Source organism: Patagioenas fasciata, chromosome 19 (genome assembly GCF_037038585.1).
Source record: "Patagioenas fasciata isolate bPatFas1 chromosome 19, bPatFas1.hap1, whole genome shotgun sequence".
NCBI lineage: Eukaryota > Metazoa > Chordata > Aves > Columbiformes > Columbidae > Patagioenas > Patagioenas fasciata.
The window spans coordinates 10,941,137-10,956,790 of record NC_092538.1 but is presented as its reverse complement, the minus strand read 5'-3'; the positions used below and the strand labels follow the sequence as shown (position 1 = coordinate 10,956,790).

The 15,654-nt window shown below is 43.3% G+C and overlaps 1 protein-coding gene across 1 annotated transcript in view; it reads right to left on the bottom strand.

Annotated features, from left to right (window-relative positions):
- Nucleotides 1–14,302, bottom strand: part of MED13 (mediator complex subunit 13) — a 50,701-nt gene extending 36,399 nt beyond the window's left edge. The window contains exons 1-3 of the mRNA XM_065852924.2: nucleotides 12,099–14,302; nucleotides 9,946–10,180; nucleotides 2,427–2,595 (exon numbers count right to left, since the gene is read on the bottom strand). Coding sequence (XP_065708996.1) covers nucleotides 2,427–2,595; nucleotides 9,946–10,180; nucleotides 12,099–12,164 — 470 coding nt within the window. The 5' untranslated portion in view covers nucleotides 12,165–14,302. The remainder of the gene's footprint in view (nucleotides 1–2,426; nucleotides 2,596–9,945; nucleotides 10,181–12,098) is intronic.
- Between the last annotated feature and the right edge of the window lie 1,352 nt (nucleotides 14,303–15,654).

Genomic DNA, 15,654 nt, shown 5'->3' with positions numbered 1-15,654 from the left:
GGGAAGGCAGAGCAGACCATGTTTGTTACCTTTAATTATAATTACGTGATTACTAAAACAGTGAACACTTAAAACCATCTATTTCTTATTTTCACAGCCATTTATTCACATGCCACAGTGGTATCAGTTTATCACCATTAAGGACCGTCCTCTTAAAATTAAAATGTACACATTGCAATAATGAAATAGACTTTTGGGTTTTTTTAATATAACCTTATACCAGGAGGAAAAATAACAGAGCAACAGACAGAGAGCCTGAGGATCTGTCATCACAGCCAAACGCCTATTGGCAATTACAACCTTGTGTCTGTTGCACTACCACATAGAAACAAAAAGTGCAACACAACTGACTTCTATTGTTGGGAGAGCAGATAATAGAAAAGCTCACTTCTTCTGGAACCACACGCTTTCAAACACAACTCGGGAAAAAAACAGATGGCATCAGCTTCAAATGAAAGAAATAGCTCTATCCATGCATCCTTCAAAGAGAAAGAAAGTGAAAAAGTGGGACTAAAGTCCTGCACATTGCTCCAATCTCCAAAAGCACACGATAAGAAGTTTACCTCCATGGTCAAGAGCACTGACTACTCAGTCTCTAATCATGGTCTTTGAAACCAAAGATCGTCACCAAGAACAACCCACCTTATCAAATCTGCAGTTAAAACACACAGAGAACAAGTCCATACAGCGGCCGGCCAAGCCCCAGAGTGCCGGGCGGTATGAACGGCGACCTGAAGCAGATTGGGAGCAGACTTCACATCCTCAGGACACTGCGTGCCTTGAGATTATACCGGCACGTGAATGTGATCTCAGGGTTTCTGCATATTAATGCAAAGAACGGCCCCAAAGAAAGGAAAGCGTACATAACAATATGCTGACCATTTCCCTCACTTCATTTCATAAAAGCCAGTACTCGGAGTATCACATGGTACTGAGTGATCTGGTACGAAACATTAAGATTTCTCTACAAATTGTTTCACACAGATCTGTGTAAATCTTTCTACATGTTTTTCCAATAGTTCTGGATTACTACCGATGAAGTTGTTTTGTGGGTAAGCACACAATTCCTTCAGTTATTTTCATCAAGCATGCCGACCTTCTGACCTCCTTAAAAAAAGAATCAGAGTTTCCAAATTAAACAAACGCTGCTATTTTATTTTAAAAGCTTTCATCAGCTTTTCCAGCTGCTGTAGAGAGCTTTATAGAATTACTGTAAGAGATGCCATGACATAACTAATGCTGGTTTCAAATGGCAGTTTGGAAAACCAGTTCCTCAAACGAGGAAAGGCCAGATTGTGCCAAGACAATATTGGCCTAAATAGTTAAAAGTAAACTCTTTACTATTGATTTGTATCAACATCAAACAGAAGAAATGGATGGACAAGGCCACCCCAGAGAGAAAACAGTTGCCCTGACCAGGGTGGAGGAAGAGATGCCTACAACTAAAGCACAAGTTTATACATAAATTGAAAGCAGCAGCTCACAACTAGTAATAGAAACACACACAAACATGTGCTGCTGCTTCTTTTGCTCCAGATCAGCTCTTACTTTCTTTCAAGTTTAAATTTATTGCAGAAGATGCCAACAATGGCCAACTCCACACCCAAAAAGCAAAGCCACTGCTCTCAACATTTAACACACAAGATTTAACACACACATATACACACAACTCCCCCCATCCCCCCCAAAAAAATCGTCTAAGCCTTAAATTACTTTGGATTTTAAAAGCTGATTTGGGAACAGCGATTAAAGTTGTTCCAGCTAACCTAGTTTTTATTCATTTCATTATTTATTGCTAGGCAACATAGACCGTGTCAAACCACGTTGGAACCATGAGAAGTCCTTCCAATTTAGATTAAAAAATTCTCTTTTCACACTCCTCCTCAATGTGGAGGCCACATGTATTCTTTTAACACCAGTGTTCCCAGACAACCTTCTTTCTGACCACGAGCTGACATTTCAAACCCTCTTCTCGGCATCCCCTGTAAGATGCAATTTACCCAAACCTCATGTGGTGCCTGTAAATAGCTCTCTAGATCCCGCTTCCTCAGAGAATGAGTCTTTCATAGTATTTACAAGCAGAATTACTCCCAGTCACTACACTGGCAAGTCCAGAGAAGGTCTCTCTACACACAATCATCCTTTTCTTCCTTTCCAGAAGACTCTAGCTTCTTTTCTAATATCCCTATTATCCATGGTCTGTATATGAGGACCAGTAAAGGAAAACGCTGCCTACTACATTTAATGTTTCTTCCTTTCATCATAAGGAAGTTCTGAAGAATTCCAAAAAGAAAGAAAAATAAAGATCAGAAATGCAGGTTCCAAAATAAAACATAAACTGAGTGCTCTTAGTTAAGTGTTTCCTCTAGCACAAAACTTAAATAAACCCTACAACATCTCTAATAAAGCAAAATAAGCCATCCTACCTTTTGTTTATAGGTTTTTCGTCTTTCTCATAAGGCTTCACAAACCATTTCCCAATGCGTACAAAGTTCCGATTCATGAGACACCTCTCCAGCAGGTTGTGAACGGCTTTGAAAAGTAGAGTGCGACATTCGTAAGAAAGTCCATTCTCCCAAACACCATCTTCCTCTTCTATAAGGCAAGGGGAAAAATAAATTAGCACTGAATTCCATCCTATTATTTCACGCACATATCACAATATCCTTTTCTCTCCCACAAGCTTTTAAGACATTCTCAGTATAACACGCAACCAAACAAAGCCTGTAACATTCAGATAATAACTTTACTCACATTATAATAGTATAACTGCTAAAAGTAATCAGCTATAAAAATATCTCATCTCCCACAAGAAAAAGATTCAACAGTTATTTGTACACAAAAAGGAAACCACCAGCCTCAGTACGTTATATCTTTCAGCCTGCAAGATCTATCTGTAAGGTGGTTCATGTTTGGGGCAGCCTGAATTACTGATCCCGAAGAGTCGGCTGACAATTACGCTTAAAAATAAATTGCCCAAAGCCAAACTTTTAATATATCTTAGTGTCTTTAGCTGCCATTGACTGAGAAAAGCTGGGCACAAATATCATTAATAAACTGACTCTCAGCGTTCAACAATTTGCTAGAGAAGGAAGGGGGGAGAAAAACAGCTAGATACAGAAAACTAGTAAGAGCAACCTGACTCTCCCCAGATGATTCTCACAACTGCATTTTTTGCTTTTAATTCAAAATAAAAAAGAAAGATATTTAAGCAAGCTAGTCCTGCTTTCTGACCTATACGTAGAACAGCAGAAAAAATAACAGCAAGCAGAAAAACAAAGCCCAGGTCGTACTGATAGGATTCTGAAGGGAAACACGGAGAAATCAAACACAGTAGTGGAATCCAACTTAAACAAGCCAAGTTGATTTGCCAAATCGGAAAGCCAGATTCATTAAAAGAAGCTGCAGCATCTTCAGCCACTGGCTCATAATCAGTGTTTGAACATAGTTTACAGGCCCTAGAAAGATATGTACCAGTCCAAAGAATTATAATGGCATTACAGATGTAAAATGAGAAACACTTGAAAGTTCCTGTAGCATCTCTCAGTATTTATGCGATACCACTCATTCCTGGCAACACACTAATATGGAGAATAACACCAGAAAGCTTGAGATCTTGTCCTTAAAACACTGGCAATCAGGCAATCTTGATGCCTACAATTCCTTATATATCATGTTTTACATTTATCCCTAAGGATCTGCTACTGGTCACCTTGGACTAACCTAGCATAGTTTTTCTTATAACGCCATTGCTTTCATACTCCAGGTAGCAGCAGAGACTAGAAGATCGTCTGACACAGATAAGGAGACATATTTTTACTTTAGTCTCTGCATAGTCATGGAATAATTTAGGTTGATGGGGACCTGTGGAGGTCTTTGGCTCCAGCCCCCACTCAGAGTTCAAAGTCAGAGCGGGTGCTCGTATCTCACACCTGTTGCCCCACACAATGAGCAGCGAGGCTTGGGTTCAGGTTTAGTTCTTACAGCAGCGGCCTGTCCGTTCAGCTCTCCTTCACAGCGGATTGGGGTTCAAACAGCTTTCCACTGCTCTGCTCAATGGCCAGAAAACCTCAGTAATAAAGCCAAGTCCTTGCATTTTAAATCCCCCTTCACCTTTATCTAGAAGCCACTTACAAGCTTAAAAGGTTGCAATAGTATTAACTAAAGTCTCAATATCCTTAAATTAGAGAGCATGTAGAAAACCAGACACCTAGGAGTTTTATTTAGAGAAAATAAAAAAAAAAGAACAAACTTACAGATTATTACAATAAACAATCTTTAATACAAAGATGATAGAGAAAGGTATTTCAAGACACCACTACGATAAGCAAGTGGTGGACATCACAGAATCATTAAATTTTTCCCTGCCCAACTCTGCAGCCTGTCCAGGTCTCCGGATGGCAGCACAATTACTCCAAGCATCCTTTCCTCTGAAGGACAGAAGAGTAAAGAGACCTGCCTCCTAATTTATAAATGAAGAAGTGCACACCATTAAAGATGAATCACTTCATGAAATAATTTTCTGGAAAAGGATCCACATTTCCTAAACAAGAGACCTCACCCTGAGTTTCTCACTCTACCATCCTACTCCAGTTTCGAAGTTCAGCAAAAGCTTGTTTGTGGAAACCATAAAGCTGCAAGATAATACAGTAACTCCCCGAAGAAACATCGTACAAGAAGCTCGTAACAAAAAGCAACAAAGGTCCAAAGTCAAAGGGTATAAAATGTTTGTGCCAAGAGGAGACACTTTTCCCCAGCTGGGAGGTTGTCACCTTGTCCCACAAACTGCTCCACCGGTGGCAAACGAGCAGCTCCACAAAGCAAACATTAACTACCAAGCTTAATGATATTGGACTTTAACTGCACAATAAACTCCGCACCATTTCAAAGGTTAAATACCTGGCTTTCTGTACGGCTCTCGTAATTTTAAAAAATCATTCTAAGAACATCCCCTGCATCAATTACCAATTATAGGAGGAAACAGAGCTATTTCCAGCCTTTATGTCTAATTTTGGTTTGATATGTTAGCTCATCAACGAGAAGTAAGATGCTGACATCGCAAAGACACAAATGTAATTCAAAACTTGTCTTTGGACAGTCATACTGTGGACACAAAGGAGAGGTTTCAATTTTCTGAAGACACTACAAAGTGCCATGTTTTTCATTTAACATTAAGAGTTGTGCTGACAATCAAGTTATGAACAAAAGTTTACATGCAAGAACTTGCCACAAGATTGTCATTCTTACGAGCTCTGCTGGTTTATTGCTGAAATAGAGAGCTCTTAGATAAGCACATTATTAAGGTTTTAGATGGAAACGACAATTAAAGCTGATATTTAAAAAGACAGTGTGCTGTAAGCAGGCCGACTGATCAGGAAAAACGTCTGGTACCTAAAATAAGACCACCTGTTCAAACCAAAGTGCATCTTGCTATAGAAAGGGAAGGTTAAAGAAGACGACAGTTAAAGATATCCTCATTTCAGAACATTATTCAAATTCATGCAAAAAAAATAACAGTAAGTGTTCTGGGTCTTTTTGAAGTCTCTTTAGTCATTCCCCCCCTCCTCTTTTTTTAGAGCGGTGGATGGAAGGAGAGAAATATGACATCTGTTCACATCTCCCAAAGATTTTTCTTCTTCATTCAAATTGTTGTTCCCCAGCATGAGAAAAATCATCCTATTGAATAGAAATTGTACCAAGTAAACCATTTTTAAAAAGAGAGGGAGAAGAGGAGGCACTTGCGTCTTCTTATCTTTCTTCAACACAATAGCTTCAAATGTTCAATCTGATAGCGACAATAAACCAAAATAAGTTGCTGACTCATTTTAAGAAGGTGTTAAGCCACAATTTCACTTCAGACAAGCATTATCCACAGAAGTGCTCCGGCAATCTGAAGGTTACAAATATTTTATTTCTCATTAGTTCTCTGAGCTGTCCAAAGCACTCAGCTCCTCTGTGACACACTTCATGTCACAGCCTTAAACAAGCTGTACACGTACCATTCCACTATATTGAATTTATTTCCCACTTTCTTTACACCACATATTAGGCAGAGACTTTTCCTTAAATAAAGCTAAAAACTATCAGGAAATGAAGAATTAATGGAAACAATGGCCAGGAAAGAGCAACTTTCATCCTACAAATAAATAAATGTGCACACACCAATTCACAGAAGTTCTACAAAGGCTGCTTCAGCAATTTTTGATTAATGTTAGAAGTAAGGAGACACCAAATGCTGACGTCAGCACAAACCAACCAATTCCCACATTTGTTCAGAGACGAGGATTTGACCTATAGGGTACCTATATTGAGAACTAAACAATACACAGAAGTCTTTCCTGCCGCAACTGTTGCTGTTTCCACCGTACAGCTCAGACTGGCATCATTTTTACACGTCTATCCCTCACAGGAGCATAAGGAAGACTGTTCAGCAAACAACTGATTGACTTGATATAGGACAGGTACAAGGAAAAATCTTTAATTTTTAAAGCAAATTAACAAAATTTAATAGACACGAGAAGAAAAAAGACGCATCTTAGAGCTCACCATTGAAAAGATGCAATTTGAAGGTCAAAGGCATACAGAAGCATTTCCCTATCCAAGCAGTAATCAAATTGTAACCATTTCCTTGGGACTATGTCTTGTACATAATTCATACCCAACTGTTCAGAGGTTTGAATTCATCTACTGCCAATTTAAAAAAAAAAAAAAATCCACTTTAAACCAAGAAAGAACCTATTTGATAAAATAACTGCTGACCAGAGCAGTGAGAGACCGTGGCTTTCTGAAATGTGAAGAGATGTCCTACTTTAAGGTTTGAATTGCAGGAATTACTATAATCAAGCCTCACTGTCACAACAAAAACATAACCTTTGAGGTTGTTAGAGGATAAAACAACATTTCACTAACTTCTGTCTGCCTCTAGCTACATTGGGGTAGAAATAGACTTACGTGGGTTTTGGGGTTTTTTTTTGTATTATATACAGTAAGCAACTTCCTAGGGAAGGGAAAAAAAATGATGGAGTGAAGTCAATATTACTGATCAATCAGCATCTCTGAACAAGTCTCCTTTTGACATGCCCCCAGGCAACAACAAACCCTGACCATCAACACGACAGTTATCCAAGGCTTGATCCGAGAATTCAGATATAGCCAGTAGCAGACATTCAAACACACCTCCGGGGCAAAGAATGAACTTCTAGAATGTACAGGCTACAGGGAGAGAGAGATGTTTTTTAAAATCTGATTTGCATAGATGCACACCCACAAAACGGTGCGTTCCCTCTTGAAGTGATTTTGGGAACGTGCTCTGTAGGGGATAAAAGGATTCTTGGAAGCTCCCGCATTTCAAATCCCTGAGGGCTGATCACCAAGATGTGTTCTAGACACTGTCCATTGTACATGGAAACTACAAGTCACCAAAAAACAGTCAAAATACCTCTCCTTAACAGGCATCGTTTCATACCAAAGAAAGCCAGAATCAAAAGTTATTAACCTTGCTCTGGCATATTTTTAACTACAGCTCTTTCAGGATGCGCGTCCCAAAAGTGGTTTGTCCATTGGCAATAAGGGACACACCGCAGCCTGCGCTGGCCCCTCTCTCCCTCCCTCGCCCCATTCTGCACAACAGCTCTTCACCCACCACGCAGAAAAGTTCTACAGGAGGCAGCACCTCAGTCGTCAGCAGCAAACCATTTCCAATGAATTTTGCAGGTAACAAGCCTCTGCCAGGAAGTAATTTATCCTTCCCATTGAAAATGTAACAAGCAATCATTGGGAGAACAGGGCAGTGCGCATTACAGGGAGAAATTGTCCACCAATGAAAAAAATCCATTAGGTCTATGACAAAGGTCAGATAACATTGTTCGGGTTCAGCCATAATTCTTTCTTATATGAGGTTCACATTAAGATTTTGTGTAATGGAAAGAGAAAAAGTGCAGGTGCAGGCTCAGCCATCTCTTCCACAATCTAACTGATTAATATCTTTATCAACTTCTGGTTGGAAGAGCCAAGCAGACTAACACACTCCAAGAAATCATAATGTCTCCTTTTAATTAAAAAAGAGACATAAATATGCCTGCAAAAACCAAGATGTCAGATACATCTACACATAGTATAGGTCACAGTCTCATGATAAGAGTTTATGCAGAAAAATATCTAACAGTGAGACATGTAGGATAGCCTTGCTGCCAAAGCACAGACACCCACAGGTGACCCAAACAAGCAAAACACCCAAAACAACTCCAAAGTCATGGCTGGGAGACTCTAATCTAACACCAGCTCTCCCTTATACCCTGCGAGAGATTAAGAGTTGGTAAGCACCTAGGATGATAAGTGCTTATCTACCTGCGTAAAAGTGTAATTCCATAAAAGCACAACTACACGCTGATCTAAAAGTTCAGCTACAAAACACCACTATTTTCAAAAGGCTCCTCCACACTCTATCACTAGTAGATAGATTCAAGAGAGAACACAAAGTTGCTCAAACAAATAATTTTGATGGCCAGGTCATGCACAAATACACTCTCCAAGTGGTTTAATTTTTATTTGATCTCCCACTCAAAAAAAAAAAAACCACCCAAAACCAAGTATATTTGTCTCAATTGAATCCCACCAGTCAGCAGTATACAAAATTTACATAGATACTTCCATACAAGTGTTGGTCTTTGCTGAGGGCAGGCCCAGGCCAAAAATAGCATTTAGTCTAAGTTACATCTCAGTCATACAAAGGATGTTCCCTGCAGGTCAAGACTGAGGTTATTCATGGAGCAAAATAAAGAAGCCTTAAATGCACTAAAATATCAAGTAATCTACAATGTAAGTGGCATTTAAGATGTAAAGTTTCTAGTTCCAGGACAGATGGGAATACGAGCAACATCCCAATCTTTGACGTATATTATTCAAAGAAATAAACATCATTTGAAAGCGTTAATTATTTTTTAGATCCTATTATTTTTGTATGAAAACGCCACGTTATTAAATTGTTTCAAGTCAGCTTTCTCAGTGGCACTTCCAACTCATATTTGTTCTTCAGCTTATCCCTGGACAGCACTAACAATTTCTGGTTACCAGGTCACCAAACCCCGGTCTCATTTTACACTTCAGTAATCTGAATACTGTACATTATTTGAAAGGAAATTGGAGTGATGTGGTCTTTTTTATGTCTAGAATTAGTACAGTCTCTCCACCAGACTTACAGTTTAAAAACCTAACTTGGTCACCTTACTGATAAGCAAGTGGAAAGCCAACTACCCTGGGAACCGAAATCAACAAGTTAACATTTTCCAAACAAGGTGTCAAATCTGAAGTACATTATAGAGAAATATAAATATTGTCAGTCTTTCAAAAGTCCAAGTTTGAAAGCAGGTACAGGTTCAGAGCACTGGGAAAAGAGGGAGAAACCATAAAAACACAAGGTTTAGAGATTGTTGCACAAAACCAGCCAGGTAGTTTCAGACACCTTCTTCCGAGGGATTCTCACCTATGATTCGCCTTCCAAGCAAAGCAACTCCATACGGTTCAAGAGTTGCCGATATCTCTACAATTCTTATTACACAATAAAATGGGGTTTACTATTTGAATTTGGACATTCTAATTGCCCAGCAAAAGGGATCTTAGCGAAACAAGTTTAAGACACTTCTGAATCCCAGGCACAGCTTTCTTGTGAAGAAGCTGCCAAAATTCATAGGCTTGGTGTTTGTTTGTTTTTTTCAAAAGAAACAAACTTGTTTCTTGAAAATCTAGTAGTCCAAGACCACCTAAACACAGACAGTAGCTGTCAGAACACTGCGCGGCCATAATACTTTGGAGCAGATTGTAGCAATAAATTTATCTTATCTATAGACAACAGTCCACCTAGTACAGAAATTCTAAGGGCTGGCAGGAGACAGCCCTGAGGAACAGCATCCTTTCCCTGACCAAAATATGGTATTCAATTCCTCCTACCTGAGAGATCATGATGAATAAGGTCAGCAAAGTTGGGGTCATCACCCCACCAAAATATCCACAGCTCCCTGCGTCCAGGTCTCTGGTCTCGGCGCCAAACGCTGAGCACATCCGCCTTTAGACAGCGACTGAAACTGCTCAAAATAGGGTCCTCTTCCGTGACCGGAAAGAGAATCGGGGCAGACGTTGGACCCTGCCATACGTATCGCTTCCATTTAATCCCAGTTAGATCAGCCTATGGGAAGGAAAAGAAGAACCGGTCAATCACTTGGGGTAGGTGCATCCCCACCAGAACCATCCTGCTACAACGAGAAGATGGCACAGGAAGAGGTGGGTGGAAGGAAGAGAGGCGGGATTAATCCAACAACACCTAACAGAAATCATATTTGTAATATTCGTGTACCTTAAAAGATAAATTAGAAATAATCAGGCACCCTGTTTTAAAAACCTCCTTTAGTAACTGTAGAAAAGCAAGAAGCGTTCATTTTCACCGCAGTTCTAAGATTACAGAGAAAAATCCAGATTTGAAATTAAAAAAAAAGCAAAAGGCTAGTGAATAATGTAATTATTTGCAGACTGCAGCTGTCCAATCTACCAAACACTTGCCTTAGCAAAGAACATCTTTCTTTTTGCTTACTTAAGCATACAGTACCTTTGAAATCCAAGATTACTCTAAGGAAATCAGTAATACAGTAAATCTAACTCAAGCATAGATTCTTCCAGCCATCTACTACTTCAGAAAATTTCACAAGTTCTTCCAGTGTAAAATATCTCTGTATCTCACACAGGAAGCCTCTTGAGTACACTTATTCTACTCAGAGCTATCACACTTTCCATTTCTCACACCACATTTTAAGAATTTAAATCCTCTGTCATTAAATTATACATCTGACTCGCGTCCACATTGGTTATGATCCACTAAATCCCTTCCTAGCCAAAAATTCATTTCACTTTATAAAGCAGAAGAGTTACTACTACATGTAATGGGAAATAAGACAATTCCTGGGTTATCTACAGTGCAATACCATACCTAGTTTCTAGCGCTAAGTTTTTTCGCTCGAGCACAGTCACCTTAAGGCACACAGGGGAGGCATTGCCCCGGGTTCTCTTTGAGAAGGGAGAACAAGGTAGGCTGGCATTTGCAAAGAAGTCACTAATTCTTCCCAATATCACAACACACAAAAGCTTGCTGCAACATTTAAACCTAACATGGCAGCCTTCCTCCCTTCAGAAGGAGAAGCAATTTAGACGAAAGGTTGGGAGTCTGCAACAGTTGATACTTTAGGACTTTAAGATTTTAAAATGCACCACTAATAAGGAGCTGTAGGCCTGGTGCAAGCTGCAGACATGGTCAGGCCGTCCTGTGTCCCACTCCATCCAAAAAATGTTAGTACCACAGCCTGGCACAGGTATTTACTTATAACAATCTCTAGAATAATAAATATCAGTCAGTCAGTCAAGATCGGCTAATTTGCATTAAAAAGCAGATGAAACAGCTCGGCACAGCCACCAAAAATTGCATCACAGTCCAGTTAAATCAAATTTACTTTGGGAGCTACCAAAGTCAACAATCTGAACGATTTCATCCTTAGGTTTAAAAGACTACAAAATGGTGCACAACAAAACATAAGATAGCACTGCTTCACAGCGAGTCCGTCACCAAAAGCAGACCTCCAGAATAAAAACAAGCAGCGAGAGATCGCTTGAGAAGCAAGGAAGAAAGGGAGGTTTCGGCTCAGATTTGCCTGGGATGTCACAAGTGGGGAGCGAAAAGAGAAAGTTCCCCGAGATGTGAGGATGAAGGAAGGAGGAGCAGCGGATCTCCTTACCTTCCGCAAGAAATGAGATGGAGAAAGGGGGAAAAGTTGCAGGCAGGGAAAGGGAAGGAAAAGGCAGTTGCAGGGAGGATCCACCATCCAGGAAGAAAGCGGAGGGAGGGGCGAGGCAAGACAGACAGCGATGGAGGGGGAACCAGAGGGGCATGGGAGAGTTGGCTGGCTCCAGGCAGGGCCTACTCTGAGGACTCATCCAACAGAAGCTCTGCTAAAAATGGCTGCTTTGCTTCCACTACCCCTTCCTCCCCTCCCCCAAACCTCCTCTTCTCTTTCACTCTGTGTCTGTCGTGCGTGTGGGTGCCGGTGGCCCAGACTTACCAGGCAGAAGAGGTTGGAATGGCAATCCTCCAGGCTGGCCCCGTTCGGCACGAAGCAGGAACTCATCCTCACAGCCACAACCCACACGCCATTATCCCACAGCCTCCGACAAGAAAGAAAGAGACAGACAGAGAGAGAGAGAGAGAGAGAGAGAGAGAGAGGAGACAGACACCGAGAGGGAAAGGGGGGAGGGGGGACTATGCACACGCACAAATAATAATACAATTAAATAAGGGATTTACATACAGACACACACGCACGCGAAATAGTGGCAGGATAAATAAGCCGGGAGGAGAGTGGTATCGGAAGAGAGGGGTAAAAAAAATATATTTAAAAAAATAATTAAAAAAAAATATTAAGAGAAACTCGGAACGTTTTCTCTTCTTCTGGATATCAAACGAGGGGGTAAAGCCACCGTGGAAGGGGAGAACAGAAAGAGGGAGGTGGTAAGTAATCCAACGACGGGAGATTAAGATCAAAATCCTCCCTGTTCCTCTTGTCTTCTCATTCGCGTAAGGAGGGGAGGGAGAGGAGGTAAAGTGAAGGGGTAATTGATCCAACAAGAGAATAAAAATGGGGTAATTAATCCAGGGGGCTAGGGGTAAAAATCAGTTGACATCCCTCCTTGCTCTCTTCTCAGATGCCAAGCAAGAGAAGTAGGAAAAAAAATAAATAATCCAGTGGGGGCAATTAATCCAGAAACCTCCCTCCTCTTCCTCCTGTTCCTTTAGTCATCAGATGAGAAAGGGGCAAATTGTGGAATGACTGGGAAGGATTGGCTGTGGGAGAGAGAAAAATCCAGGCTCGTCTCTTCGGAGTCCGAGGGCAACAGGGTGGAAGGGGGGGGGGGGGGGGCGGGGATCAGATTCTTCGCCCCTGCTCCAAAAATAATCCAAATAAATTAAAATTTAAAATCATAAAAACAAACTTCGGGGGCCAGAAGCAAGGCAAGTCGGAAGAATTCGTAAAGGCAGGACAAGAAAAATTTCCTGGGGTGTACCCCAAAAAAACATCTGCGGGGGCAGGGGAGGGGGAAGGTTTTCCTTGAGAGAGAAAGGCCGCAAAAGTCTCCTCAGAGCCCAGCGGGGGATTAAATTCCCCTGTGGAAACCCCCCCTCCCCAAAGCGAAATACTCTTCGCAGAGAGGGCGAAACCAAAATATCCTCCGTTGGGTAAAAATCCTTCCGTGGGGAAAAGGAGGGAGGGGGAAAGGGGTGGAAGGAAGAAATTGCGGGTGACCCTCGAAGTCTCTTCGGGGAAGGATGGAGGAGTCTCCCAGAGGCCGATCCCCAGTCTTTTCGGGGGAGGAGGAAGGGGGAAATCGCAGAGCGTCTTCAGGGAGGTTCGCCCCCCCCAGCTGTCCTCCGGGGCCGAGGGAGCCCCACAAAGTCCACACAGCTGGGCGGGTCTCTTCAGGGGAGCCCGGACCCCGCCAAGTTACCGCCAAGAGCCGGAGGAAGGGGGGGGATCCGGGGCAGGGAGGGCCCCTCCACCGCGCCAAACCCCGCAAGACCCCTGCGAGCGGGAGGGGAGGCGAGGCGGGGAGGGACCAGCCCAGCTGCGAGGCTGGTCCCTAAAAAAAATAAAGAAAAAAAAAATGAGGGGGGAGGGAAGGCGGGGGGGGGAAATATAAAATGTTAGTCTTCAAACGGAGCGGTCTCTTCAGCGGGGGAAGGGGAGCGAGCCCCGAGACCCGCCCGGCGGGGTGGGGGCCCCCGCTCTCCTCAGGTGAGGGGTCTCCGGCGGTGCCGCGGGAACGCTCCGCTCCGCGCCGCCCCGCTGCGGCGGCCCCGCGGGGGCAGTGGGCGGAGGGCCCCCTCCCCGAGGGCTCCTCGGGAGGGCGGGGAGGCGGCGGCCGAGCCCCGGGCTCTCTTCAGCCGGAAGGGCCGCGGGGGAAGGGGTCGGAGCCCCACAATTCCCGGCCCCGCCGCCGCCAAGACAGAGGGACGCGGCGGCCGCTGCTGCTGCTGGCGGAGTCGGTGCCCCGAAGCCCCCGCCGGCGGGTCTCCTCCTCGCTTCCCCTCAGCGGTGCCTCTGTCGGCGGCTGCCCGGCCGCGGCATCCTGGTCAGCCAGCTCCCCTCAGCGCGTCTCCCCCATGTCGCGTCGCGGCCGGAGGGGGAGGGGAGATTCTTCTCCCGTTTAATTCCGAGCCCCTTTTTCTTTAATGGCGGCCACAGGGACGAGAGTCGGGGCCCCCCTGCCGCGCTCTCATTGGCCGGCGCGCCATCACGTGGGCCCGCACCGCGATGGCCGCCGTCGCTGCTGGGGGAAGGAGAGTGTAGCGGCGCGGCCGCCAGGGGCCAGCGCGGCGCTGCGGAGCCGCCCGCCTTCCTCGTTGGGAGGGCGCCATCTAGCGGCCGCCCCGGGCCGTGGCGCAGCAGCAGCAGGGCCGCGTGTTCGAGTCCCGCCTCCCCGCAAGGCCCGCGCACCCTGAGCTCGCTGTATCCCCCCAAAATGCCACCGCTCCCCTGCCGAGGGCTGTCGTGGGCATCACCTCGCGGCTGGACAGGAAGCGTTCCCCATGCATCCAGCACCGCTGGTCAGTCCCGGAGCCAAAGTCTGGGCACGGGCTGTCCCACCGGCACAGAACACGCTCACCCCACTCCAGTTCTGCAAATTGCACCTCTTGACAGGGGGTTCCCCAGATCTGTGCTCAATACCGTGCTGGCACTTTGCACCACGGAGCAAATTCCATACTAAGGATCTCAGAGCCTTTTTTAAAAAATGTATGCAAGTATTTGGAAAGCTTGCATTAATATTTAATGCGAGCATTAATGCTTTCACTAGTCCCACAGACATTGTATCTGTTGGAGCAGAACTGGGCTCCAAAATGCAATTTTTTTTCATGCAGAGATTCATATTGTGCAGTTTGTGAGGATGAAGTAGGTGGTTCCTCTGTTACTATACGCACAGATTTGCAGAAGGACTTTGACATTATTCAGAATTAAGATGCTACAGTGACAGTGAAAGCTATTTTTAAGACATATTTGGAAAGTATATGCATCCTTAATCCTCTCATATTACATATTAATTTTCCATCCAACAGTTTGCATGTAGAATGCAAAATTTTAAGTTACTATATACATAATTCTTTGACTGCAAAGTTAAAGTGAAAATACAAACCAGCGTAAAGTGCTCCAAGAAAAAAAAAGGCTTGAATGTCTCAGCTAACGTGATATTCACATTAAAATATGATACGTTCATGCAACAGCAGCACATTGCATCACAACTATGCAACACGATGATGTTTCAAAGGCCCTGCAAATTATTTCAGGACTCATGAACAAGACGAGCAGCTACCTTCTGCAAATGTCTTGATAGAGGAGGAGGAAAGAAGGACACGCTATAAATAAATTTATATGATAAGTTAAAAAAAAGGTGAGGCTAGATATTTTCATCAAGAGAAACTTTGAAGATTTACTCACACTAAGGCTATTTTTGCATGCCAGTGTAGGCAAGCAAGATTCTTCTTTTTATCTAAATAGAACCAGAGTATTTTTAACACAGGAGATTCATTCCCTCACTGCTCGTTGAAATACGGCAGCTGGGAGGGAG